The sequence below is a fragment of the Choristoneura fumiferana genome, chromosome 26 (assembly GCF_025370935.1).
Source record: "Choristoneura fumiferana chromosome 26, NRCan_CFum_1, whole genome shotgun sequence".
In the NCBI taxonomy this organism is placed as follows: Eukaryota; Metazoa; Arthropoda; class Insecta; order Lepidoptera; family Tortricidae; genus Choristoneura; species Choristoneura fumiferana.
In genome coordinates, this window is record NC_133497.1 from 4,085,440 (window position 1) to 4,110,926 (window position 25,487).

Sequence of the window (25,487 nt, forward strand, 5' to 3'; positions counted from 1 at the left end):
GGGGGAGGCCTATGTCCAGCAGTGGACGTCTTTCGGCTGACATGATGATGATGATGATGATTCACATTCTTCGTGGCTGGTATTTGTCTGTCCCAATCCCCTGTTATGGATACCAGTAGTCACACGGGTGTTAGGAATTAGGCAGTAGAGTTACCCACTCTACGTAGGACCTCGTAGGACTAGTTTAGAATGAAAGAAAGAAAGAAAGAAAATACATTTATTCACAACACAAGCAAGACACAACAATAGTATTAAGTAGGTACAAATAGACAACATGTAGAAAGAAGTATGCGTCGTTGCGGCGGCATTGCAGTTTAGAATGGTGTACTGCCGTTTCGTAACAAAACGGACACATCCATACAATATTTTGTTTGGGGACACATCTGGAGACCCTGTTTTTCCAGCTCGGAATCATGGACTGAGTCTACTTCCCAAATTTTGTTGAAATCGGAGAGATAAACTCAGGGTACAGCGGTAGATAGAAATGCCCTTTTATCAGAAAAGGAAGTAAGTGTGTACATTAATAGTAACGATAGAGCTATATTTCCGAAAATTCATTGAAATAATGATATTGGCATTCTACGGACATTTAGAAGAAACATTTTACGGTTTGTGTTAGTGCTGCATTCTGACGGCAGAATATTGCAGTAATATACCGTATTCTGTTCTAAGGTTTTTTTTAAACTAAGAAAATATCTTTCGCCGGACTGATTCGAACCAGCGCCTCATGGCTAAAGCCAAGTGTCCTATCTATTTAAAAACTAATCCTTCAATATCTTTCTCTTCTTGGACAGATGCTGGTGTGTTCCCGTCTTTGGTCTGCTTTCGTGGTCCAAAGTAGCCTAGGAAAAAAAAGATTGCATTATATTAGGTATATATACTACCCAACTAATAACACAAATCAGAAATAAACGATTGTTGCTCTATTGAGATTGTCTGAAAGAAGTACTAAAGGTTTTTTTTGTACAGAAGAGTCAACTATTAGAAACCCATTTCGATATATTAAGTACTAGTAATGTTAATCACTACTTTTTTTAGGGTTCTGTAACTGAAAAGGAAAAACAGAACCCTTATAAGATCACTGTGTTGTCCGTCCGTCCGTCCGTCTGTCAAGCCCCTTTATCTCGGGAACGCGTGGAGGTATCGATTTGAAATTAAAACCATCTATTCATGTTGTGAAAAAATCAAACTTATAAAGCAACGCAATCAAAGGAAACAGTCATACATTGAAAAAACCGGCCAAGAGCGTGTCGGACACGCCCAAAATAGGGTTCCGTAGCCATTACGAAAAAATTAAGTAATACTTTTGTAAAGATTTCGTATTTTATACGGAATATTCCATGTTTAGGTACATTTTATACCTTAGGCTGTTAGGCTGCTATCTACTCTTAAACTACTTATAATTCTCAAGCAAACTTAACCGTTATAGTTTTCCTTGAAAGTTTGATATAAGTACTTACTACCATCCTGTTTTTTTTTTTAATTTTTCCACCCACGGGTTTAGATTTTAGAGGGGGGGGGGACGCTCGATTTTAATGAAAATTTAATATTTCGCAAATAGATCACTGAATAGAAAAACCGGCTGAGCAAACTCTCAATGGTTTTAAAAGACCTATCCAACGATACCCCACACTATAGTTAGTCGAGAAAAAAATCACCCCCACTTTACGTCTATGGGAGGTACCCTAAAAATTTTTTTTTAGCTTTTTTATTTTACCACTGTCGGCGTGACTGATGTGTATATTCATGCCAAATTACAGCTTTCTAGTACTAACGGTCTCTGAGCTTACCCGCGGACAGACAGACACACGGACAGATATGGCGAAACTGTAAGGGTTCTTAGATGACTACGGAACCCTAAAACAGAGCTAGAGAAAAATTTCTAAGGTACCTAAGTAATAATCGACCTTATGGCTTTAGAGCGATTTATTCCAGGCAACCTACTTGCACACGACAATTACATACTTACTGTACCTACAGTCAAGGAAAGTGAATCACGGACCAGGTGGAACTTTTGAGCTATAATATTATCATGTTGACATCCCATAAATTTGCCAAAGAAATCATAGGGAATTCCTACTTATCCCTACTAATATTATAAATGCGAAAGTAACTCTGTCTGTCTGTCTGTCTGTCTGTTACCCTTTCACGTCGAAACCGCTGAACCGATTTTGATGAAATTTGGTATAGAGATAGTTTAAGCGCCAAGGACCAACATAGGATACCTTTTATTCCGGTAGAGGGCGCCACCGCGCGATAACCTAAGTCCGCGCCGACGAAGTCGCGGGCATAAGCTAGTATATTATAAATGCGAAAGTTTGTGAGTGAGTGAATATGTTTGTTACTCCTTCACGCTGAAACGGCAGAACGGATTTGGATGAAATTTGATATGTAGATAGCTGGACATCTGGAATAAAACATAGGCTACTTTTTATTCAGATATTCCCACGGTATAGGGATAAAATCTCGAAACCACAACCGCTGGGCTTAGAGTCATGAAATTTGACATGATTGTTTTTAATGTAACGTCAATAAAAACCACGATTTAATTTTCGGGAATTACTACGGGATTTTTTTTAAATTCCGGAATTTCAATTCACCTGCTGGATCTAATGATTTACGTGTGCGAAGCAGCGGCTAAACACTAGTTGATTATAAAAAGGTTCTATCCTGGTACGTGATTCAGTTTCCTCGATTGTACATACGATTAGAAAATTAAATGACAGCTCGTAAAAATGACCTCGAAGCAACATGTTCTGAAGACTAATAGCTGGTTCCTCGATCAGCACGCACGCGGCTGCCGATACTGCGATTGTGTACACGAGGTCTGACGCCAGCGAACAAAACTGAAACGCAATACAATACACTTAAGCTTCTAAATAATAAGGTTTGAAACTCCTAAATTTGTCATATTCTTTACAACGTGCGTCTCTAGCCTTTGGACCCTATTAAAAAATGGGGGTTGGTGGTAGAAGGGTGACGATTTATTATTGTATGTATTTTTAATGCCAAATCATAAAAAAATAAAAATTGACCAAAATATGAAAAAAAATCGGGTCACCCTTAACACTTAGGGGTATGAAAAATAGCTTATGTCCTATTCAAGCCGTTTTGGAGGAGTTTGGTTACAAACATTGTGACACGAGAATTTTATACAGCAGGGCTACTACGAAACTTGGAACTCGAAGTTCGTGTCGTGCGGTCTCTCTGACACTTACACTGTTTAATACGAGAGCGAGAGGGACCGCACGACACGAACTTCGAGTTTCTAGTTTCGTAGTAGCCCTGCTGGTGTCTCTGACGGTCTGACCATGGGGCTTTAAATGGGGAATGTCTGAAAAAATTAGAAACGCTTGAAATTTTTTATATCAATAGGAATAACCTTTTTAATTAACAGAAAAAAATATCAGATTTTTAAGTAGCATCAATTATTTAAAAAAATGAAAGTTTTCTTTGCCGCCAAATTACGACTGTCCGTCCGGTCGGTTACGGGTTGTTCCCAGCATTAAAAAAGAAAACATTAAAAAATAATTTATGTGTCTTTGACTCGATCGTTGTGACAGGTGACACTCTTTACCGGGCCGAATAATACTGAATGAATACTGACATGGAAATACAACCCGTTTTTACAGACATGAGCTTGCGATGAAAGATGTTTTATGGCAACTTTTATTACACTTTGAGTTACATTATTGAAGTTTTAGTACGAAACCCTAATTTTTTTCTAGTAATAAATATAGCCTATGGCACTTTTGAATAATTTTGAATTCTAATAGTGAAAGAATTTTTAAAATCGGTCCAGTAGTTTTTGACTTCGTAACAAACCGCCAAAAATCCAAATCTTTCCTCTTTATAATATTAGTATAGAAGTATAGATTGAGGTCTCTACTTTGTCGTGGCATCAGCGGTCTAACCGGCCAGTAGTAAATTGAGAGCATGTAAGTAAATGTACCTATACCTAACATTTGGACTAGATTCTACGTGGTTTAATGACACTGGCCACTTGTGTTCTATGAAAAATTGTGTTCCGAAATTTTGAATTTCGAAGTTTCGAAGGGAACGGCACCAGTGCAGCGTTAGTTACAGAGCCAGGAGGCGCCGCCTTCACTAACTCAATGGGCATCCGAATGTGACAGTCTCTGGACAGTACCCTGCCGCACAACTCTCATAGTATTATAGTGCGGCGCCCACATAAGAGCGGCCATGACGATGTAATTTAAAGCGGCATGGCCGATTTGACTATTGGAAGCCTGCGGCGCCCATGATGTAACGCATGACTGTCATGGCCACAGTGACATGAAGAAGCAAAGCGAGTTTTATAATGAGGGCTATCGTTTTTTGTCTTACTAGATGGCGCCACTGTTGCGTGAGGTTTTTAAGTGTGGCTTTCAAAGTCTGTTATTACGGGCGTGAAAACAAAGTTTAGATTAAAATCATATTTAATACATCTTAAAACCGTACCATAAAAATATCGAGCAACCACAGTCTTGCGTAGTCCCGTTTTGCTCGGAAAAAAGGAAGGACAAAAGTTTTCGAAAGACAAAACTGTCTCAAAACACAGACATTCATTGCCCCTTATCGCATAATTGCCATAATTAATTTCAGGTCATGCAAAATATTCACACAATTATTCTAATTATAAATAAACCCGCGTAGCTCACCCAAAAACTATAAGATTTGACATTTCGGAGACCTCACGCTACACTAGCGCCTCTTGCGGCGAATTCATACGCGATAGCCCTCATTCGGCGCCGCAGGCCTCCACGTTGTTAAGCACGGTGGCCATAGTAATATAAAGCGGTGCATCCGGTTTTAATAGTTAGGCGCCTGCGGTGCACACGTTGGGAGTGCATGTAGTGACAGTATTTTAATGCAGCGCAGGCGCGCAGCCGCTTTCATTATTGGGCGCCTCAGGTAGCGTGCGAAAGATAGCAGTGTTGGGTTGGGTGCCTGCGTTGGGTCTACATCGATAGTCTCTTAACAGAGCTTCATAATGTATTCTGTAATGGTTCATTGATCAATAAAGATTTACTTATTATTAATTTTGTTCAGCTACTGAAAGAGTTTCTTGACATTGAGTCGGTTATTTTTGGTACTCTTGTATACGAGCATAAACCAAGTACCTACCTAATTATCAGGCTACCAATTGTTATTACTATTATCAAACTTCAGAAATTGGTTATAACTGACCAGCGTCCCCATGTTGAAGTACACGGGAGCGACATCGGCAGTTGTAATGGTCAGCTGCACCAGGAAGTGCGACAGATACATCGCGTAAGAGATGCGTGCCGGGAACTTCCACAGCCGCAGTGACAGGAACCAGTTCACGGGACCTGCACGGAGAAGGCATAGGTATTAGTAAGTAAGTGCATTCAGTAGCAACTGAGTATGCCTTGTGTGAAGTCGCTAGTGGGAAGTCGCGCGATCAGATCAGTGCGCATTTTACAGCAGCCGCCGTGTCGCGCTGCTCTCACACGAAGGGCTACGAATTAGCCTGAAACGTATCGAGCTAAACTCGATTTCAGACGTGACTTATCGGGTTTACTTCATTAAATATCGCTGTCCACTTTCTCATCAAAAGTAATGACAAGCTTTTAAACGTACCTCCATAACCGTGAACACAAGCGAATATCATCCAGCAGAGAGCCAGCGACCAGCAGGACCGTCTGAAGGAGTTGTTCACGATGTCAGCGAGCTGGTTGTCCCAGTCCGCCTGCAGGCTGGGGTGCACTATACCGATGACGTACATGAATGCACCCAGTGCTAGGCTATGGCATACGATCTTCACCCACTGAAAAAAAAACAAATCCCTATTCAAAAACATAACTATTTTAAAGAAAACAAAACAGCCATCGGTAAGTCGGGTTCAGACAATAAGGGCTCCGTGCTTTGTGGGTCGGTCAGCATTTATTTGCATTTGTCAGAATTAGAATCAGAATGTCAAAAAGATAAATATACTTAAGATACGTTAATACGCTTTGGGCTGCTTGTATACCATTTTTTTTCACCAGTCTGATGACCAGACTCGCATTGTTATATGGATGCATCTCCGTCTCCCCTCGGCGCGAAGGACACCGGGCGCGTATAAAAGGGTGGTCACATGATCTAAGATTTAGAGTTTACCGGACGTATTATGGATTAACTAAAGCATAGAGACAGCACTCGAAGCTAACATTCATCCGGAAAAAAATGTATACGTACGGGGAAATACCGATACAAGTGGCCTCAGAACTACTCAGAAGGCGTATTTGGGTAAAAATTGTTATTTTGCATAATCACCTGTGGTAATTTAGTCTCCAGACCCCTGCGGGTATGTAAGATGTATCCAAACAGCATGCCGATGATGAAGGGCGGCGACCTCACGAGAGTGTTTTTGTAGTAAAATGGCGTATAGTTAGCAATTTTCTGTATCGACGCGCTAAAATAGACACACATGGATTTAGTTTCTAAATTATTTAATTTCAATTCTACATACTATTTGCATCCCACGGTACCCAGTGGGTAGTAATTTGGGCCTTGGACATTTAGTATTATTATAAAAAGTTGGCCTCCTTGAAATCCTTGAAGGCCGATGCTAAAAAACATGATTATAAACGTCTTAATCAGTCGATTAAGGCTCTGCTAAAGTTAGAGGGTAGACCCTCTTTATCTCCTGCTAAGTCACAAAATGGCCGCCACAAGTTTGAACAGCTGACTTTGACTAGAGCAAAAACCATAGGTACCGAAGATATTTATAGTGAAGGCAGGGCTACGGCAGATTAAAAAAAAAAACAGGAAAATTTATTTTCAGGAATTTGTATTTAAAATCCTCTAAATTAGCAACAATAAATATGAAAAAAAATAAGGATGATTACATAATTATGGCTTTTTGCACAACATAAACATGCGGATCGGAAATGGCGGGAAAACAAACATCTCGCTTTTTATTTTTATTCCTGGTAATTTGAAAGAAAGAAGAAAGAAAGAAAACATTTATTCGTGACATTAAAAGACCATAATAAAAATAAAATAAATTGTTACGTATGCATGTCCGAAATGGTCCCGAATCAGCATTCTGCCGGTCTTGCGAACGGCGCTGGTCTTCCTTTGGGACCATCTGGTCATTAAACATTGAAAAAGGTACAGCTAAGTGAGACCGATACAATTTTTAGTTTAAGAATATAAAATACTTTCCTATTTAATAAATTAAAAAGAAATACTAACATTACAAATGGGTTGCCAGTATATAAAAAAGAAATAGGCATAGGCCAGTCTCCTTTACCCTTTCACTCCTAACAAAGCAAAGAAAAAGAAGAATAGACAAACAAAACAACAAGCGATTGATTCGCAACAAATTGCGATTTCTAAACTTATTCGACTAAGAAAGATACAAAGTTGATATACATCAATATATTTGCTGTCACTGCTGTCAATTTTTTTTTTAATTATCGATTAGGCCATTTTTTGTCTTTTGATTTGTCAAGGTGGCCAACATAACGCGTCTAATCCGTCTATCAGCAGCTCAACAACTAGCAGACGCTAGCAAGCGTTTATGAATCATACTTCTTGCAACCGTCCTAACAAGCTTAATCCGTCTGCTAAGTAGGATCAAACTCAATTAAGGATTTTTTATGAATAAGGCTGTTAGTATTTAGTATTTATTTATTTGGCAAAAAACATAAAATACATAAGGCCTTATTCTAATAAGTCTTACAATATTATGCACCCTGGTAGGGTATAGCCACATTTATAATAATGTTATCTAATTCTATTAGGCAACTAAAAAGTAAGATATCCTACGTACTTGCATTAAAGCTTAAAAACTACGGTTACATTATACTATAAATTAAATTAGACTGTTATACACTATTATGGCACAATAATATCCATGCGGCAGACATGACCAGCCCAGTCCCACTTCAGTTTAGCGGTCTTAAGGTGATTTTCCACGGGCGAGGCGAGACGAGACGAGGCCAGACGAGAATTGAAATTTGTATGGCAGCGCCCGCGGCGACCCTTACTTTCAATTCTCGTCTCGCCTCGTCTCGTCTCGCCTCGCCGGTGGAAAATCACCATTAGCGCCCACATCTCACAGGAACACACACACAGGAAGCCGTGGTGGCCTAGTGGTTTGACCTATCGCCTCTCAAACAGAGGGTCGTGGGTTCAAACCCCGGCTCGCACCTCTGAGTTTTTCGAAATTCATGTGCGGAATTTCATTTGAAATTTACCACGAGCTTTGCGGTGAAGGAAAACATCGTGAGGAAACCTGCACAAACCTGCGAAGCAATTCAATGGTGCGTGTGAAGTTCCCAATCCGCACTGGGCCCGCGTGGGAACTATGGCCCAAGCCCTCTTGTTCTGAGAGGAGGCCTGTGCCCAGCAGTGGGACGTATATAGGCTGGGGATTGGTTTTGGCCCACATCTGCAACGCGAGTTTTTGAGCGCAGTTCGGTGTTTCTGATGCGATCAGTTCTACGAACACTCAAAATACTGCGCTCCATTGCCCGTTGGCAAACTTGAGCCTGGACTTTCGAGAGCTTCAGTTAATGACCAAGTTTGAGCGCCATAAGTTAGGATGAGCAGAATTCACATATCGACGAGTTTACGCTTTAGTGACAGAGGAAGGTTGCCCTTCATTAGCGTCTTCATGGACCAGAAGTTCTTCCAGGCATTATGAACTGATTGTTTGAAATAAATGATTATTATTATTATTATCGATATGTCAATCGATTTGTCTAGACTGCCTGTTTTCGAAGGATGCTATCTGACCCAAGTAAATGGACATACTGCATGCCTTGCCCATCAACCGTGACCTTACGTTTCACGCTATTGGTCATTAACTGTGTATTTGCTCTATCCATTGTGAGTCCAACCTCAAGGCTCGCTGTGCTCAAATCTTGGAGCATTTGTTGTAATTGGGAAGCAGATTAGCCGAACAAGACAATGTCGTGAGTAAACCGAAGGTTTGATAACTTTCGGTCGCCAACATCAATGCCCATTTTCTCACAGACCGCGAGTTTTTAAAATATCTCCTGGAGGCAGGCAGTAAAAAGTTTTGGAGAAAGCGGGTCTCCCTGCTTGACGCCTTTGTTAATATCAATTTTAGGTCCAGGAGCATACAATTTAAAATTTCCAATTTGCCTTTGGACAAGTGGACAGTGGTATGTAGGTCTTCTTTACTAAAAAACCTCAATGCCGTTGGATTTGTAGGTATACGACCAATAGGAGTGGGTCAAAATGAAGTTGCAAGATTTCACCCAAAAATAATTTCTTTGCTCACCCGCGACCTTATGATAGCTAAGTTTGTGTAAGATTTGCGTATTCATGCAGTTCCTCCACCTCCACACTAAAAACACACACAAATCACACAAATCCATCTATCACCACCACCACGCTACACTGACGAGTTTCAAACTCAACCAGAGCAACACAACCAGATGTTAGACTTCAACATCTGAACTTAACATCTAGTAGCATGGTGTACGGTTGTATTGCTCTGATATGAACTTCCGCAAAGTAACGCCTGATTCAATAAATAATACGACAATCACTCAGTTCCGCGTACAGTTTAACCCGCAGTTTTTTTAACTTTGAACAAAGCATCATAGTCCTCATAGATTTTGAAAGTAATATCTACCCACGAGCTTCTACCGAAAACGGGGAAGGGTAAATGGCACAAAAGGCGAAGGCAGCGGCGAGGGAGGCGAGCAGGGCAGCGGCGAGCGCGGCCCACGCGGCGCGGCGGCTGCCCAGCACCCAGAACAGCACCAGCGGGGACACCACGTGCAGCTGCATGTCCGCCGACAGGTACCAGGACGGGGGCACGCACTGAAATAAGAATAGACTGCCGTACTGGCCTAGCGGTTTGACCTATAGCCTCTGAAGCAGAGGATTATGGGTTCAAATCGCGGTTTGCATATAATATCTCTGAGTTTTTCCAAATTTATGAGTGAAATTACATCCAAAATTAACTACGAGCTTTACAGTGAAGGAAAACATGGAGAGGATTTCAATGGTGTGTGTGAAGTTCCCAATCCGCACTGGCGCCCGTGGGAACTACGGTCCAAGCTCTCTCATTCTGAGAAGAGACCTGTGTAAAGAAGTGAGACGTATATGCGCAGGGATGATTATGGTGATAATAAACCAGGGCTAGGAACGGGGGATGTTGGGTATCTCTCTCCGTGGTTGAATTAGGAACAGAGATCCGGAGAAGATTAAAGCATATCGACATATCCCAAGTTAACACTAGCAGAAAGTGGAAATGGGCAGTCCATATATGCCGTAGGTGGGACCACAGGTGGATTAGATGGGTGCTTAAGAGCGGGACGCAGAAATGTGGGCAGGCAACCGATGCGATGGACCGACGATACTGTTAAAGTGGCTGGGAAGGACTGGATGCGAAGGGTGCAAGACCGAATGGAATGGCGTGCATTAGAAGAGACCTACACTCTTAAGTTGGGTGTTTAGGGTTAAAGGTTGAAGAAGTTCAATCAGGGACTGATCCACTCCTTCCCAGAAAAAAGACGGCTGGCTTAGTTGTTCGTTGAACTTCTGAAGTTTGTGTATGTATTTTGTGCGACCGAGTTGAGAAACTTCGATAGTGCAATGCGATGTAAGATGTTGCAGTTGTTCTGTGTGTGACTGAATGGCGCTAGGAGCCGGTATATCAGCCCCCCCCCCCCCTTCACGATGCGTTACGAGCTGAGATTGCGAGGATGCGTTGCGAGGAATTTGAGAAATGGTTGGTTAGAAATATTTTACGACGTTAAACAAATGTTTTATCCTTTATTATTTTTCTGGATTTTAATACTTACTATTTCAAGCACATTGACGAAGTTCTGCACGAACAGCAGCGCGCTCCACCAGTAGCGGCGGCAGTAGCCAACCAGCTCAACCATGAAGCGGTTGTCCGGTCCATCAGCCACCCGCAGCAGCGACGCCTGCAGCAGCACTGCAGCCGCCAGCAGCGGGAACAGACGCAGGAAGCGGTTCAGGTAGAACCAGGGCAGGCTCCGCAGCAGCGACGCTAGAAGGGGACGCAACAACAATATAAAGGTGCAACACAATAGTAAATTGTGCCTTAACTGGCCTCGGTGATTGCTTCCTTCCATCTGAAATAACGTTTGCTGGTGGTAGGACCTTGTGCAAGGTCCGCCCGGATTGCTACCATCACCTTGCTTGCCGTGAAGCAGCAGTGCTTGCTCTGTTGTGTTTCAGCGTGGAGAGTAAGACAGCCGGTGAAATTACTGGCACTTGAGGTATCCCATCTTAGGCCTCTAGGTTGGCAACGCATCTGCAATACCCCTGGTGTTACAGATGTTTATGGGCGGTGGTGATCTCTTACCATCAGGAGACCCACTTGCTCGTTTGCCATCCAGTCGAATAAAAAAAAGAACGTTTTGATCATAAATCATTAAAAAAATATACTTACTTAAGGAGTGAACTCCAAAAAACTACTTACATTGTGTCATTTTGCTGAAACTCGTGTACACAAGCAGCAGGCCGCTCATAGCGAAGAACGAGTCTACTGCAAGATCAGCTGAATTAATCCACAATCCTTGCGCTTTGTATTTCCACTGTAAAACAATATGTTACAAGTCTTTAGTGCTGATTTACTTACACAATGCCAGTAAAATCTTGCCAGTAGTATTACGTTACGAGGGTTTCAGAACGTTCTGTCCGTTTCCCAAAACATCCGTTCCCGTCACTACCTTTTCCAAAATAATCAGTTTCCCGATATAAGTGTTTCCCAAAATGTGCTTCTCCCAAAAGATACGTTTGGATATCAATCGGTTTTCCAAAAAGACCTAATCCCGAAATGACCGTTCCTGTCACCACCTTTTCCTAAATAATCCGTTTTTCAAAATGTGCTTCTCCCAAAAGATACGTTTGTCTTGATATCCATTTCCCAATCCACTCGTTGACACTCGTTGTTAATAGGTACGTAGGTATACCTAAGTATGTGTATTTGTGAAACCTCTTTACAATACGGAAAAAAAATGAGAAACGGATCTTATGGCATACGGATGCTATATACGAGAAACGGATCTTATGATATACGGACGCTATGAGAAACGGGTCTTTTGGGAATATGGGTATAATAAGAAACAAATCTTTTGGCATACCGGATGATACGAGAAACGGGTTTTTAGGGTTTTGGAGCCAAAATGGCAAAAACGGAACCCTTATAGTTTCGCCATGTCTGTCTGTTTGTCTATCTGTCCGTGCGTCCGCGGCTTTGCTCAGGGACTATCAATGGTAGAAAGCTGTAATTTTGCACGTAAATATATGTAAGCTATGCTAGCCAACAAAATGGTAGGTACAATAAAAAACTAAAATAATTTTTTTAGGGTACCTCGCATAGACGTAAAGTGGGGTATCGTTGGATAGGTCTTTTAAAATTATTACGGGGTTGCAAAAACGATTTTTCGATTCAGTGATGTGTTTGCAAAATATTCAACTTTATAGTACAAATTTTCATTAAAATCGAGCCACCGCCCCCTCTAAAATCTAAACCGGTGGGTGGAAAATTTTTAAAAAATTGAGAATGGTAGTAAGTATATCAAACTTTCAAGGAAAACTATAACGGCTAAGTTTGCTTGAGAGTTATTAGTAGTTAAGAGTAAATAGCAGCCTAAGGTATAAAATGTATGTAAACTCTTTATTGTACAAAATAAGTAAACAAACACAGATGACAAACAATGAAATATATGTACAAAGGCGAACTTATCCCTTTAAGGGATCTCTACCAGTCAACCTTTGAGTGGATGAGAGGAGCATTCAGTCATAAAATAAAATAAAAACCTAAACTTTGAAGATTCCGTATAGAATACGAAATCCTTAGAAAAATATGACTTATTTTTTTCGTAATGGCTACGGAACCCTATTTTGGGCCTGTCCAACACGCTCTTGGCCGGTTTTTTGTTATACGGACGTTATGAGAAACGGGTCTTTTGGTATGGGTATGCGGATTTAGGAAACTGTTATTTTGGAACGGCTGTTTTGTGTTACCGGCCATTACAGTATACCTAAAGTTTAACGTACAACGATCGGCTGCACGAAAGAAGGTAGGTACATTCAACTGCAAAGATATCGACACTGCCTAAGTTACAAAAAATTGTTTATACGATAATACAATACAATACAATACAAATATTCTTTATTGCACCCCATAAACCAGTACCTACAAGAAAAACTTATAATATAAACACTTAATGTTACGTACGACCCTAATGTTAAGTGCATAAAGTCGTGTATGTTCATATTTTTGTAACTTCCGCCGCGTCAATATCCTTCGCACTTGACTGTTACTTACACCGGATACCTACATGATTCAGTTTTCTCGACTGTAGGTACATACACGCACGCGCACACGCACACACGCACCACGCACACCATCCTACTTTTTAGGATTAAAAGATATAAAGAAAGGAAGATTAAATACCTACCTCGATTCTCTCCAGGTCATTGACAACATACTTGAGGACTTCAAAATGTACGACAAAATTGTGATAAACCACGATCATCAGGGTCGAAAGGGAACGGATGCCGTCCAGACAGTCCAGAGCCCTTGGCTTGTCGAAAGTCAGCAGCCGGCGCGTGTTGGAGTACAGAGAGCAGGTGCGGTATATCTCGTTGGCCTGCTCTGGATCTGTAGGATGAAACAGTAACTATCTACAGTTGATATAATATTATGTTTTTATGATGAGAAACGAAATGACTATAAATCAGTTCTTTTTTTGCCTTTGGCAGGAGTTTCGAATACTTTACTCACACAATCATGCTATCGAATGTTCATTGGCTCGACTGTTACTGGATCGAATATTCACTGGGTCAAAAAGCGTAGAAACAATGAATCGTCAAATCGAACTTGTACTATCAGCCAATTAAGGGGTCTATCAATTTTTAAACAAGTTCCTATCAAATGAACATGTCGCTAGTCGAACTTTCAAGTTGACGGACACGTCTATTGGCCTTATTGTTTCATGACATGCAAACGATTATCAACTTTAGGGTGGTAGACCACGTATTTGGCTGATGGTATTTAGGCTACAAGTATTTTGATCTAGCGAATATTCGATACAGTAACAGTCGAGCCAACGAACACTTGATAGCATGATATTCCGAGAGTACGTGTTCGAAACTATGATATACAGTCCTTTGGCAGAGTCACTGGGGGAACTCAATACCATATTAAGTGATTTCTGTGTCTCCCAACAGGTGGATCTTAAAATGAGCATCATAATCATTATCATCACATCAACCGTAAGATGTCCTCTGTTGGACATACGCCTCCCCGTTATACCTCCAGTTGCTTCGGTTGTAAGCGGCCTGCATCCACCGTAAACCCGCGGCTTTAACCCGGTTATCAGTCTATTTCGTTGGCGGACGTCCTACACTGGGCTTGCCGCTTCACACTCTCCATTCGAGAACTTTTCGGCTCCAACAGCCATCTGTTCTCCGTGCTATGTGGCCTGCCCATTGCCACTACAACGAGCTACTCGTAATCCGCTTGGCTATGTAAGATATCGCTGAGAACGATACACTCCAGGTTGTTCACCACTATGTTTTCCTTAGACAAATTGTCCAACTAGGCGCAGATCCAATTTCAAAATTTCAATCGGGACACTTTGTGATGCATCCTAAAGACTAGAGTCTTCAACCAGTATGTGTTGCCAGTGTTGACCTATAAATAACTCTTGGCCTCTTGGGCTCAGTCACGCAACGTGGTACGGAGAGAGCTATGCTTGGAGTTTCTAACGAGCAATGCTTTTCCGTATTTCGGATTTTAATACAGAAAAAGGATAATCGCCGAAGAGCTAAAGTCACCGACATAGCACTAAAGTAACTAACTGGAAGAAGAAGCGTTGGCAGGCCTCCCACTAGACTGACAACATTGCTAGAGTTACGGCAACCGGTGGATGCAATTGGAAAGTTATCCATTGTGGCGTTCTAAGGGGGAGGCCTTCGTTCAACAGTGGACGTCCTGCTGATGATGGTGATAAATAAAGGCTTACCCCGTCTCAACATGAATATGTGTCTCAATTCGTACGCTGTGCTGATGAGTGTCAATATTCCGAGCACTGAGAAAACGACCCTGAAATTGAAATTGAGTGCTTACTTGACTGTATGTCTACGTGTTTGGTTATCATTATCAATTGCAAAGACATAACATTTCTCATTGGCTTGCTTACACGGCTACATAATCGGCCGCTACGAAAGGCTTGTCGTGCGGCAGCCGGCAGTACTGCTCTGTGTAGTTGAAGCCGACGACAGGGTGCGCAGTGTAGGGCGCCAGCACTGCTTCCACGGCGCACGACTTGGGGATACACACAGCCAGAGACAGGGACTGGCCGGCGTACTTCTGCACCAGAGCCTCAGGCAACGCCACTTCCGTCCAGGTCACATTCTCTGATACTGAAACGCCGCTCATGGAGGGTATCCTGATAGTAGGAGGCGTCAGCGGAGCTCGGATCAAGCAATATTTCCCTTGGATGTTGGTGCCAGGGAAGTCTTGGTTTATGGCCAGGCATTGGTGGTAGTTGCCCAAACTGGCCAAGTTTCCCACAAGCAGACCCTCAGTAGCGTGGAAGCTGGCATCGTAGACTGCAAGGAGAAATAAAATAGGGTCATCCCTTTGATACCACCAATCAATTGACTTCCTTTTTAACCGACTTCAAAAAAAGGAGGAGGTTATCAATTCGGTTGTATTTTTTGTTTATTCGTTGCCTCAGACAGAACTCACAGAACTCCGTCATTTATGAAGCGATTTGAAAAAATGTTTTTTAGTACGTTTAGGAATGCCTTCAGTTAGGTCCTATTAATACCAAAGCAGGATCTGATCGTTGGATCCTAAGGAAATCGAGGGAACTCTTCAAATATTGTAGCGACGGTGAGGCACCGACTTCACACTAGTAGAAAATTATTTTTATGGTTTTTTGTAGTCGGTTGAATTTTTTGTTATATATTTTTTTATTATGAACTATCAATACGATTCTCCTATCTATCCTACCTGAAAAAAAATAGGTTGGATTTACCGAGTAAAGAGTAAAGTCGGTTTACTTTGGTCCTGTCACGAATTTTGGTTCATCATCATACTCATATTATCAGTCGTAGGACGTCCACGCACTGTTGGGCATAGGGCTCCCCTAAAGACCCCCAGTTGTTCAGTTGGAAGCGGCCTGCATCCACCTTGAATCCGCGGCTTTAACCATAGGTCATCCGTCCATCTTATTGGTGGACGTCCTACGCCGCGCTTTCCGAGCCGCGGTCGCGCGCGGGGAAATTTTGGTTTCACAAAACATATTCGGTGTTGTAGGTAGGTACAGTCAATTACAAAGAGATCGATACGGCCTGAGTTACAAAAATATTGACTTAACATTTAAGGTTGTGTACATATACATTTTGTTGCTTTAGCCTTATCGATATCTTTGTACTTGACTGTACCATATTTATTTGGTAGCGACTGTTGTTACAACAGTTAAATTTCTGTAATAACATAATTTAGGTTAGCAAAGCGGTATGCGTGCAGTGCGCGTTTTGCAGCAGCTACTGCTCGGTACAGCTCGTCGTCGAACAAGTCGTCAGCGCTGAGATATAACTGAGAAGGCACTTACAGTCAGCCCGCCTCATGCCGGCCAGCTGACGCGCGCACAGCGCCGGCTGCAGCGCTGCTCGGTACAGCTCGTCGTCGAACAAGTCGTCAGCGCTGAGATATAACTGAGAAGGCACTTACAGTCAGCCCGCCTCATGCCGGCCAGCTGACGCGCGCACAGCGCCGGCTGCAGCGCTGCTCGGTACAGCTCGTCGTCGAACAAGTCGTCAGCGCTGAGATATAACTGAGAAGGCACTTACAGTCAGCCCGCCTCATGCCGGCCAGCTGACGCGCGCACAGCGCCGGCTGCAGCGCTGCTCGGTACAGCTCGTCGTCGAACAAGTCGTCAGCGCTGAGATATAACTGAGAAGGCACTTACAGTCAGCCCGCCTCATGCCGGCCAGCTGACGCGCGCACAGCGCCGGCTGCAGCGCTGCTCGGTACAGCTCGTCGTCGAACAAGTCGTCAGCGCTGAGATATAACTGAGAAGGCACTTACAGTCAGCCCGCCTCATGCCGGCCAGCTGACGCGCGCACAGCGCCGGCTGCAGCGCTGCTCGGTACAGCTCGTCGTCGAACAAGTCGTCAGCGCTGAGATATAACTGAGAAGGCACTTACAGTCAGCCCGCCTCATGCCGGCCAGCTGACGCGCGCACAGCGCCGGCTGCAGCGCTGCTCGGTACAGCTCGTCGTCGAACAAGTCGTCAGCGCTGAGATATAACTGAGAAGGCACTTACAGTCAGCCCGCCTCATGCCGGCCAGCTGACGCGCGCACAGCGCCGGCTGCAGCGCTGCTCGGTACAGCTCGTCGTCGAACAAGTCAACGCTGCTCGCGCCCAACATGCCAAACAGGAACAACACAGCATGCATCATGATATCGCGTTTACAGTTAAACAAACAAACGTTATAAGTTCTTTAAGGATGAGCACTTTTGAACCAGTAACTACACAGTTATTTTAAAATCAATCCAGAATTATATTCAGGATTTATTTTGACTGAATACCAAAATCCGAGATGTATTTCGACCAATATTAAAAACGTGCTTTAGGAGTTTTGATTGTTATTTATTTTAACCATTATATTTTATAATTTTCGGTGTTGGAACTCTGCCACAGGCAGATTTTTTGGACGGGGTGTTCTTTTTATAATTTTTATTTTTATACTAACATATAGATATATTTAGTTAGGGTTTCTTAGGTAAGTTTTCTTTATCTTCTTGTTATTAATATTTTATTTTATTTTATCTATTTAATAAATGACTAGTAGAAATTATAATAGTGTTTCAACTGTATGTATTTCAACCGATATTTGTTTTAATTTTATACATTATAATACGTACCCTTCCAAAATATGTCCTCGGAAGGAAATAGAGGGCCTAATTTGTCAATTTGCTGCCATAAATCCTGGACAGTCGCAGCGGGAGTACTACCTTTAATTTGCACTTCATACTGACTGATTTTTGTAATGATAAAAATTTCACTGGATGTGCCATACTAATTTACAAAAAAAGGTAATAAAAATACAATTTTGCGAATAAATATTAAAACAATTGAATGCACCGCACGCAATGAAGAAAGTGTTGAACAAGATTAACAAATCCACTCCGTTCTGTTACAATGCAGACTAAATAACCATTATGATTGATGAAATAAAGCAAAAAAAAGTTAAAACGCAACAATCACCAAAATAAAAAAAAACAAGCGTTACAACATTTGCAACTTAGGTATGTGCAAGTGTAACACTTTAAATAAACAATTAATAAGTATTAAACAAACTGAACACTTTTGTAAGCGATTATAACTCGAGTAACTGGTTTTGTGCGTAAGTCGCAGTTAGCACGTAGTGTTTAATATTTGAAATGTTTGGAATCACAAACAATAAAATTTTGACACAACACTTCTTAAATATTTTATGGACACCAGTAATAATAATATAAATACAAGTGAACACTTAAGTTGCAGGCAACCAAAAAAATTACTATAACGTTTCACAGAATTAAAAACACAACTACTACGAAGCAAAACCATACCAGTTTTACATAACCAGACCTTACTAAAACCACGTTTGAGGCTTTAGTTAGTGTGACGTTCGGATCGGACCCAGGATGTTTTTCTCTCATGTTTATAAAAAAACAACCGAAGTCGACAACAAAGAAAATAAGTATTTATTTATGATAAAAAAAAATAACCGACTACAAAAAAACCATGAAAATAATTTTCTACCAGTCTGAAGTCAGTCGGTGCCTCAGCACGAGCCAGCAGGAGGGGACCTACGAGTATAGTCTTACCTCACCTACGCACTTTATGAGCATTTCAAAAAAGCTTGTACATTTGATTTGCGACTACGATTTGGGTAAAAATTTGCAGGTAGATAGAGTGAACGATACTAAGTTTAAATAACATAGTCTCCCGAAATGTCCCAATTAATTTGTATGGAAAGTACCTTTTTTTTTACCGCAAATCCATAGAGTTTTGGTAACAAAAAAGGAAATTTCCATATAAACCAATTGCGACATTTTGAGAGACTATGTTATTACGACTCAGTATCGTTCACTACATACCTGCAAATTTTTATCCAAATCGGAGTCGCAAATCAAATGTACATTCTTTTTTTTAGAAATGCTCTTATATTATTGGCTTCAATCACTCCTGCTGGCTCGTGCTGAGGCACCGACCGACTTCAGACTGGTAGAAAATTATTTTCATGGTTTTTTGTAGTCGGTTAAAAATTTTAACATTTTTATTTCATGTTATTAATGTAAATAATCTAAGATACAATACAATAGTTTAATATCAACTGCTCATCATCTTTTACGAAATATTGCTTTTTACGATGCTGAGACGTTCATTATTGAGGAGTCCTTGTGCTTCACCACATCACCCGTTTTACCATATGCATTACGAGGAGCATAAGTTGCTTAGCAACTGTGTCAAATTATCTAATTAAAATTCAACCCGTGAAATACTTGTAATGGAGTAGTAACTCCGATGGTCAACTGTGGTCTTCATCACCAGTTCCACTTTACCAAAATAAATGATGATTTTCAAGAGCGAATGCACGAGTTACTACTAAATATATCGAATTCACTATAGGTGTCCCTACAACTTTTGTATAGTTCCCTCGATTTCCTTAAGATCCAATCATCAGGTCCTGATATGGTGCTTATGGGACCTAATTAAAGACATTCCTAGACGAACGCAAAAAAAAATTCAAATCGGTTCATAAATGTCGGAGTTCTGAGGTAACGAACATAAAAAACAACCGAATTGATAACCTCTTTTTTTGAAGTCGGTTCAAAATAGGTCGTGGGAGTGTATGCCCGTCTAGTTTTGCCGCCGTAAGTTGGTAACCCCCTGAAGGTGGGATGAAGGCAGAGGACGGTAAAGTGTGCTGAAGTGGTAAGGCTCAGGCAGGGAGCGCCGCGGCAGCAGGCGAATCGTTTTCTCACAGTAAAGCGATGAATGCGGGATTTATTGGTACCCGTAAAGTAGCACCGTAACACCCCTATTGGGGTGCGAGACGACACTTCAAAGATTTTAATTTACGAGTAATATTTCCAAAAACGTCGGAGAACGTCGAGAAAACTAAATACATGATTTAGCTTGATGCTCTAAATAATTATGTCAGCCAGCTTATGTCAGCCAGCGCGTAAGACGACACGTAGCGGAGCTATACATATATCACGCGCCATATAAATCTGCGTAAAAGTTCATTACTTACTTAATACTCAGTTTTGACTCATTTTTGAGATACGTTTTTTATGCGACGTCTTTACGATTCTCCCGGATTGTGTTCGAATCGCTTAACGGTATAGTGCCTATATTCAATTATTGGAATTACTCATACCTTTATAGTTTTTGTGGTACTAGTCGTGGCAATGAACTTTTAGGCAAAGTTAGGCGGCGCAAGGTTATAGTCGAAACTCGAAACTCGAAGTTCGTATCGTACCGTCCCTCTCGCTCTCGTATTAAATAGTATAAGTGTCAGAGGGACCGCACGACACGAAATTAGAGTTTCGTAAGTAGTAGCCCTTCAGGTATGTCGCAACAAGGAGATAGGTAGCTCGTAAAGGCGCGCTCCAGCCAATGTGCGCGTCTGTGTAAATCACTCCACTAACTGGTTTATAGTCGCGTAGACAATTATATTTACGTTTTGTGATGATTTAATTACTTACTATATTTTTTTAAGTGCTGTTATTTTATAATTAGTTAGGTTTAAGTAATTAGATTAAGATTAAGATTAAGATTGATTTATTTGCCAACATGAACAATACAGGATAGGCACACAGAATACAAATAAACAATAAACTAATAAAAAAATGCGTTTGCCAGTCCCTTGCACTGTGTGCAAAAAAAAATAATAATATTTATAATAGTATTATATTTAGTTATAAGTCTTTTTTATTCGACTGGATGGAAAACGAGCAAGTGGGTCTCCTGATGGTAAGAGATCACCACCGCAAATAAACATCTGCAACACCAGGGGTATTGCAGACGCGTTAACAACCTAGAGGTCTAAGATGGGATACCTCACGTGCCAGTAATTTCACCGGCTGTCTTACTCTCCACGCCGAAACACAACAGTGCAAGCACTACTGCTTCACGGCAGGATTAGCGAGCAAGATGGTGGTAGCAATCCGGGTGTACCTTGCACAAGGTCCTACCACCTGAAGTTTTCGTTTTAGACTATAAGTGTTCATTAACATTATTTATTGTTAATAAACAATAAAATAAAACGCTCTTTTACCCTTTTATGATAATAAGAGTAATAATCAGTAACAAATGCTTGTACTATTAATAAGACTTATTCTGTGATGCAAAGTTACAGTGTTACCGAATGAAAAAAAAATTAAAGCTATCTGTACATATAACAGCAGGGCTACTACAAAACTCAAAACTCGAAACTCGAAGTTCGTGTCGTGCGGTCCCTCTGACACTTCTACTATTTACTACGAGAGCGAGAGGGACGTGCGGTACGGTACGAACTTCGAGTTAGGAGTTTCGTAGTACCCTGCAGTTTTATAAGATTGAAATGCATGCAGAAAAAGCTTGCTAGGGTGTGATGCTGATGTCACACGCAAATAGCACCGTGTACTTACTGGACAGAGAAAACAGTTTTAGAAAAAGACATACAATCAGATTTTCAATAATACACTTAATTTATAATATGTGGTAAACAATTTGAGGAGACGGCGTAGCAGTGCAAGATTCAAAATTCCCGCAAGCGATCACGGCTTAATTCCGGGACGGAATGTCCGATGACGAGCGCACACTTTGGCCATGGTGGCAATACAAGCGTTCCTCAAATTCCGCAATCATTTTCGGCGTCTTATAAGGCGCATTCGCAGAAGGTGCGTCTAATTTACCAGAACAAATTTACCAGGTTGATGTACCCTACACTGTTCGTAATTGGCATGCTGGGGTACAACAAATTAGAGGCACGTAGAGACCTAGCGCTCGCTCTTATGTAGTCAAAGTGCTGCGGGGGAAGTATGCAACCCGGACATATTGCAGCAAGTGAGCATGCGCGTGCGGGACGAATATGTACCTACGTGGCACGGCGGCGGCGGCCGCGGCAGCTGGTGGAACCGCGCGGCTGGACCAACTTGCTTCGGAACGCACCACTCAGCCGTATTGTGCGCTATCAATGTGTTTATATTTTTTTTTAGGACTTTCGGTCTGTTTCTTATATAAACTGTGTTTTGTGTTTATTTTTTATATATCTTTTGGTTAATTTTTTATAACAATTTTATTGTGTTTGTGATTTTTTCTTTTTGTACGGCTTAAACGTTTAATAAACAATATTTTGTGATACTAAATTCTACGTTGTTTAATTTATGCCGGCCTGACTAGGGTCTACGGGCACCTTCTGTGTTCATGGGCTCTTAGTTTTGCTGCATAAATTTGGCGCCCGACAAAAGTAAGTAACTTTTAAATATAATTGAAATTCAATTTTTTTTTGGTTCTTCTGGGGGGACGCTGGTCGCTTTGCGACCATAATATTTCTTTCATTTTTATGTTTCAGGCCTTTATTTACCCTCTTTTATTTAAAGTTTAATGTAGTTCGTGCCCGCTGATACTCTTTCGTCCGTGATCGTGCTGTGACATTTCGTGAGTTCCCGCCTTCGGTGTGATGATGTATTAAAATTTATTTACTCTGCGTGATTTAAATATAATAATAATCTGTAAACATTTTTATGTGGTTTTTAATTATTTATTTTCCAATTATATGACCCGAGCAATTTGTTTTGTAGCTTGTTTTCCCGTAGTTAACACCCGTAGGAACGTGTAAGGGCCCTCAAAGATAGGTCGACGTAGCTTTTTAGACAGACTTTTTTTGATGTTTTTTGCTTTTGTGTTTGTTTGAATTGTTCTACGTCGCCTGCATCGTGTGTTGCTCTTGCTGGTTTTTTGGGTTTTCTTTTCCTGGCTTTAGTCTGTTTTTTAACCGACTTCAAAAAAAAGGAGGAGGTTATCAATTCGGTTGTATTTTTTTTTTAATGTTTGTTACCTCAGAACTCCGTCATTTATGAACCGATTTGAAATTTTTTTTTGAGTTCGCCTAGGAATGCTTTCAATTAGGTCCCATAAGCAGCAAATTAGGATCTGATGATCGAATCTTAAGGAAATCGAGGGAACTCTTCAAATATTGTAGGGACACCTATGGTAATTTGGATATATTTAGCGGTAACTCGTGCATTTGCTCTTACAAATCATAATTTGGTGAAGTGGAACTGATGATTAAGACCAGATTTGACCAACGGAAGTACTACAATCAATAACAAGTATTTCACGGGTTAAATTTAAATTATCATGATTAATATACTTACCTAGATAAGCAAATAAGAAGAAGCTTTAAGTTAATGATTCTTTCGAACTGATCTGATGCTGAAGCCAGAAGGTAGGCAACGGAACTCTGTTATAAAACAACGTAACTAAGTCGTGTTTGGGCTGAGATGTTTTTTGGCTACGAATCACTAAAAAGTGAGAAATAAAGAAAATTTTTAACAAAAAAGTAAAACCGACTCCAATAAAACAAAAAAATGGAACCGACTACAAAACCCTTGAAAATATTTTTCTAGTAATTTACGTACTAGCTCGAAGTCGGTGACTCAGCACGACCCAGCAGGAGGGATTGAAACCCATAGTATGTAGGTGAGGTAGACGACTATTGTGAATTGTCCCACTCCTGCTGGCTCGTGCTGAGTCACCAACTTCGAGCTAGTAGTACGTACCTACTTACCTAGAAAAATATTTTCAAGGGTTTTGTAGTCGGTTCCATTTTTGGATTGTGTTTTTATCCTTTCGTAGCCTTCAGTGTTGGATAGGGTAGTTTCTTTTTGGCGTCCATCATCGCACCGGAGTTGCTGTCGAACAAGATCCACGGTACTCCTCGTCTTAATTCTTCTATAATTATGCCACGTCGGTTTATTGCGCCGGATGAACGGGAGTGTTTCTACGTTTCTGTTTCGGGCGAACAACCTCCACATCGTGTTTTGCAGACGCTGTATATAGGAAGGGCGTTCTTAAATATTTACCTGTGTAGGAGTGTGCAAGGCTTCGCCGGATCGTACCCCACCATCTTGCTTCGCTAAGGTGCTGTAAGCAGCAGGGCTTGCAATATTGTTTCGATGCGTGAGTTAGACGTCGTGAAATTACTGCACCTGATTTCCATCTTAGACCTCTAGTGGCACGCATCTGAAACAGTGGTTGCGATGTTTATGGCGTGGTGATTCTTACCATCAAGAGACCACTTGCTCGTTTGTCATCCAGTCGATAAAAAAAAAAAAAAGTTTACCTGATGTACAGGAGTGTTCTACGCTTCTGTTTCGGGCGATCGTCCTCCACTGCGTTTACAGTGCAGAACATAGGGCGCCTTAATATTGTTCCTGATGCGTTGTTACGTCTTCATGCAATTTGATTTTCGTTCAAAGACCGTCCTAGTGCTACAGCCGATCAGTGGTATAGAAGATCTACCGTGGTGTTTTAGGGAGTCCTCAGTAGTTTCGTTTTGTCACTCATGCCGGCCAGCTGACGCGCGCAGAGCGCCGGCTGCAGCGCTGCTCGGTACAGCTCGTCGTCGAACAAGTCGTCAGCGCTGAGATATAACTGAGAAGGCACTTACAGTCAGCCCGCCTCATGCCGGCCAGCTGACGCGCGCACAGCGCCGGCTGCAGCGCTGCTCGGTACAGCTCGTCGTCGAACAAGTCGTCAGCGCTGAGATATAACTGAGAAGCACTTACAGTCAGCCCGCCTCATGCCGGCCAGCTGACGCGCGCACAGCGCCGGCTGCAGCGCTGCTCGGTACAGCTCGTCGTCGAACAAGTCGTCAGCGCTGAGATATAACTGAGAAAGGCACTTACAGTCAGCCCGCCTCATGCCGCGCCAGCTGACGCGCGCACAGCGCCGGCTGCAGCGCTGCTCGGTACAGCTCGTCGTCGAACAAGTCGTCAGCGCTGAGATATAACTGAGAAGGCACTTACAGTCAGCCCGCCTCATGCCGGCCAGCTGACGCGCGCACAGCGCCGGCTGCAGCGCTGCTCGGTACAGCTCGTCGTCGAACAAGTTCGTCAGCGCTGCGATATAACTGAGAAGGCACTTACAGTCAGCCCGCCTCATGCCGGCCAGCTGACGCGCGCACAGCGCCGGCTGCAGCGCTGCTCGGTACCGCTCGTCGTCGAACACGTCAGCGCTGAGATATAACTGAGAAGGCACTTACAGTCAGCCCGCCTCATGCCGGCCAGCTGACGCGCGCACAGCGCCGGCTGCAGCGCTGCTCGGTACAGCTCGTCGTCGAACAAGTCGTCAGCGCTGAGATATAACTGAGAAGGCACTTACAGTCAGCCCGCCTCATGCCGGCCAGCTGACGCGCGCACAGCGCCGGCTGCAGCGCTGCTCGGTACAGCTCGTCGT

General features: G+C 42.1%; 1 protein-coding gene across 12 annotated transcripts; it reads right to left on the bottom strand.

The window, feature by feature from the left end:
• Window positions 1–203: 203 nt before the first annotated feature.
• LOC141442915 (O-acyltransferase like protein-like) lies at window positions 204–25,487 on the bottom strand. 12 transcript variants are annotated; one of them, XM_074108090.1, is made up of 14 exons: window positions 18,516–18,740; window positions 17,915–18,068; window positions 16,599–17,617; window positions 15,177–15,588; window positions 15,000–15,079; window positions 13,431–13,633; window positions 11,444–11,558; window positions 10,797–11,008; window positions 9,620–9,810; window positions 6,280–6,418; window positions 5,605–5,791; window positions 5,191–5,333; window positions 2,706–2,846; window positions 204–842 (listed from the first exon to the last, which is right to left on the bottom strand). In XM_074108090.1, exons 3-14 carry the CDS (start codon window positions 16,612–16,614, stop codon window positions 762–764), a joined length of 1,920 nt encoding a protein of 639 aa, XP_073964191.1. In that variant the 5' UTR covers window positions 16,615–17,617; window positions 17,915–18,068; window positions 18,516–18,740; the 3' UTR covers window positions 204–761. The 12 variants fall into 12 exon arrangements, with proteins under 12 accessions (XP_073964191.1, XP_073964190.1, XP_073964198.1 ...); XM_074108089.1 differs by having other exon boundaries at window positions 18,358–18,740; XM_074108097.1 differs by lacking the exon at window positions 17,915–18,068 and having other exon boundaries at window positions 16,599–17,503.

Bases quoted from the DNA above. Each gene is read 5' to 3' on its own strand.
- LOC141442915 (XM_074108098.1), bottom strand. The intron at 15,080-15,176 runs GTAAGCAAGCCA...TTTCAATTTCAG, and splicing joins GCGGCCGATTATGTAGCCGT to GGTCGTTTTCTCAGTGCTCG. The intron at 5,792-6,279 runs GTGATTATGCAA...TTTTTTTTTCAG, and splicing joins TGGAGACTAAATTACCACAG to TGGGTGAAGATCGTATGCCA.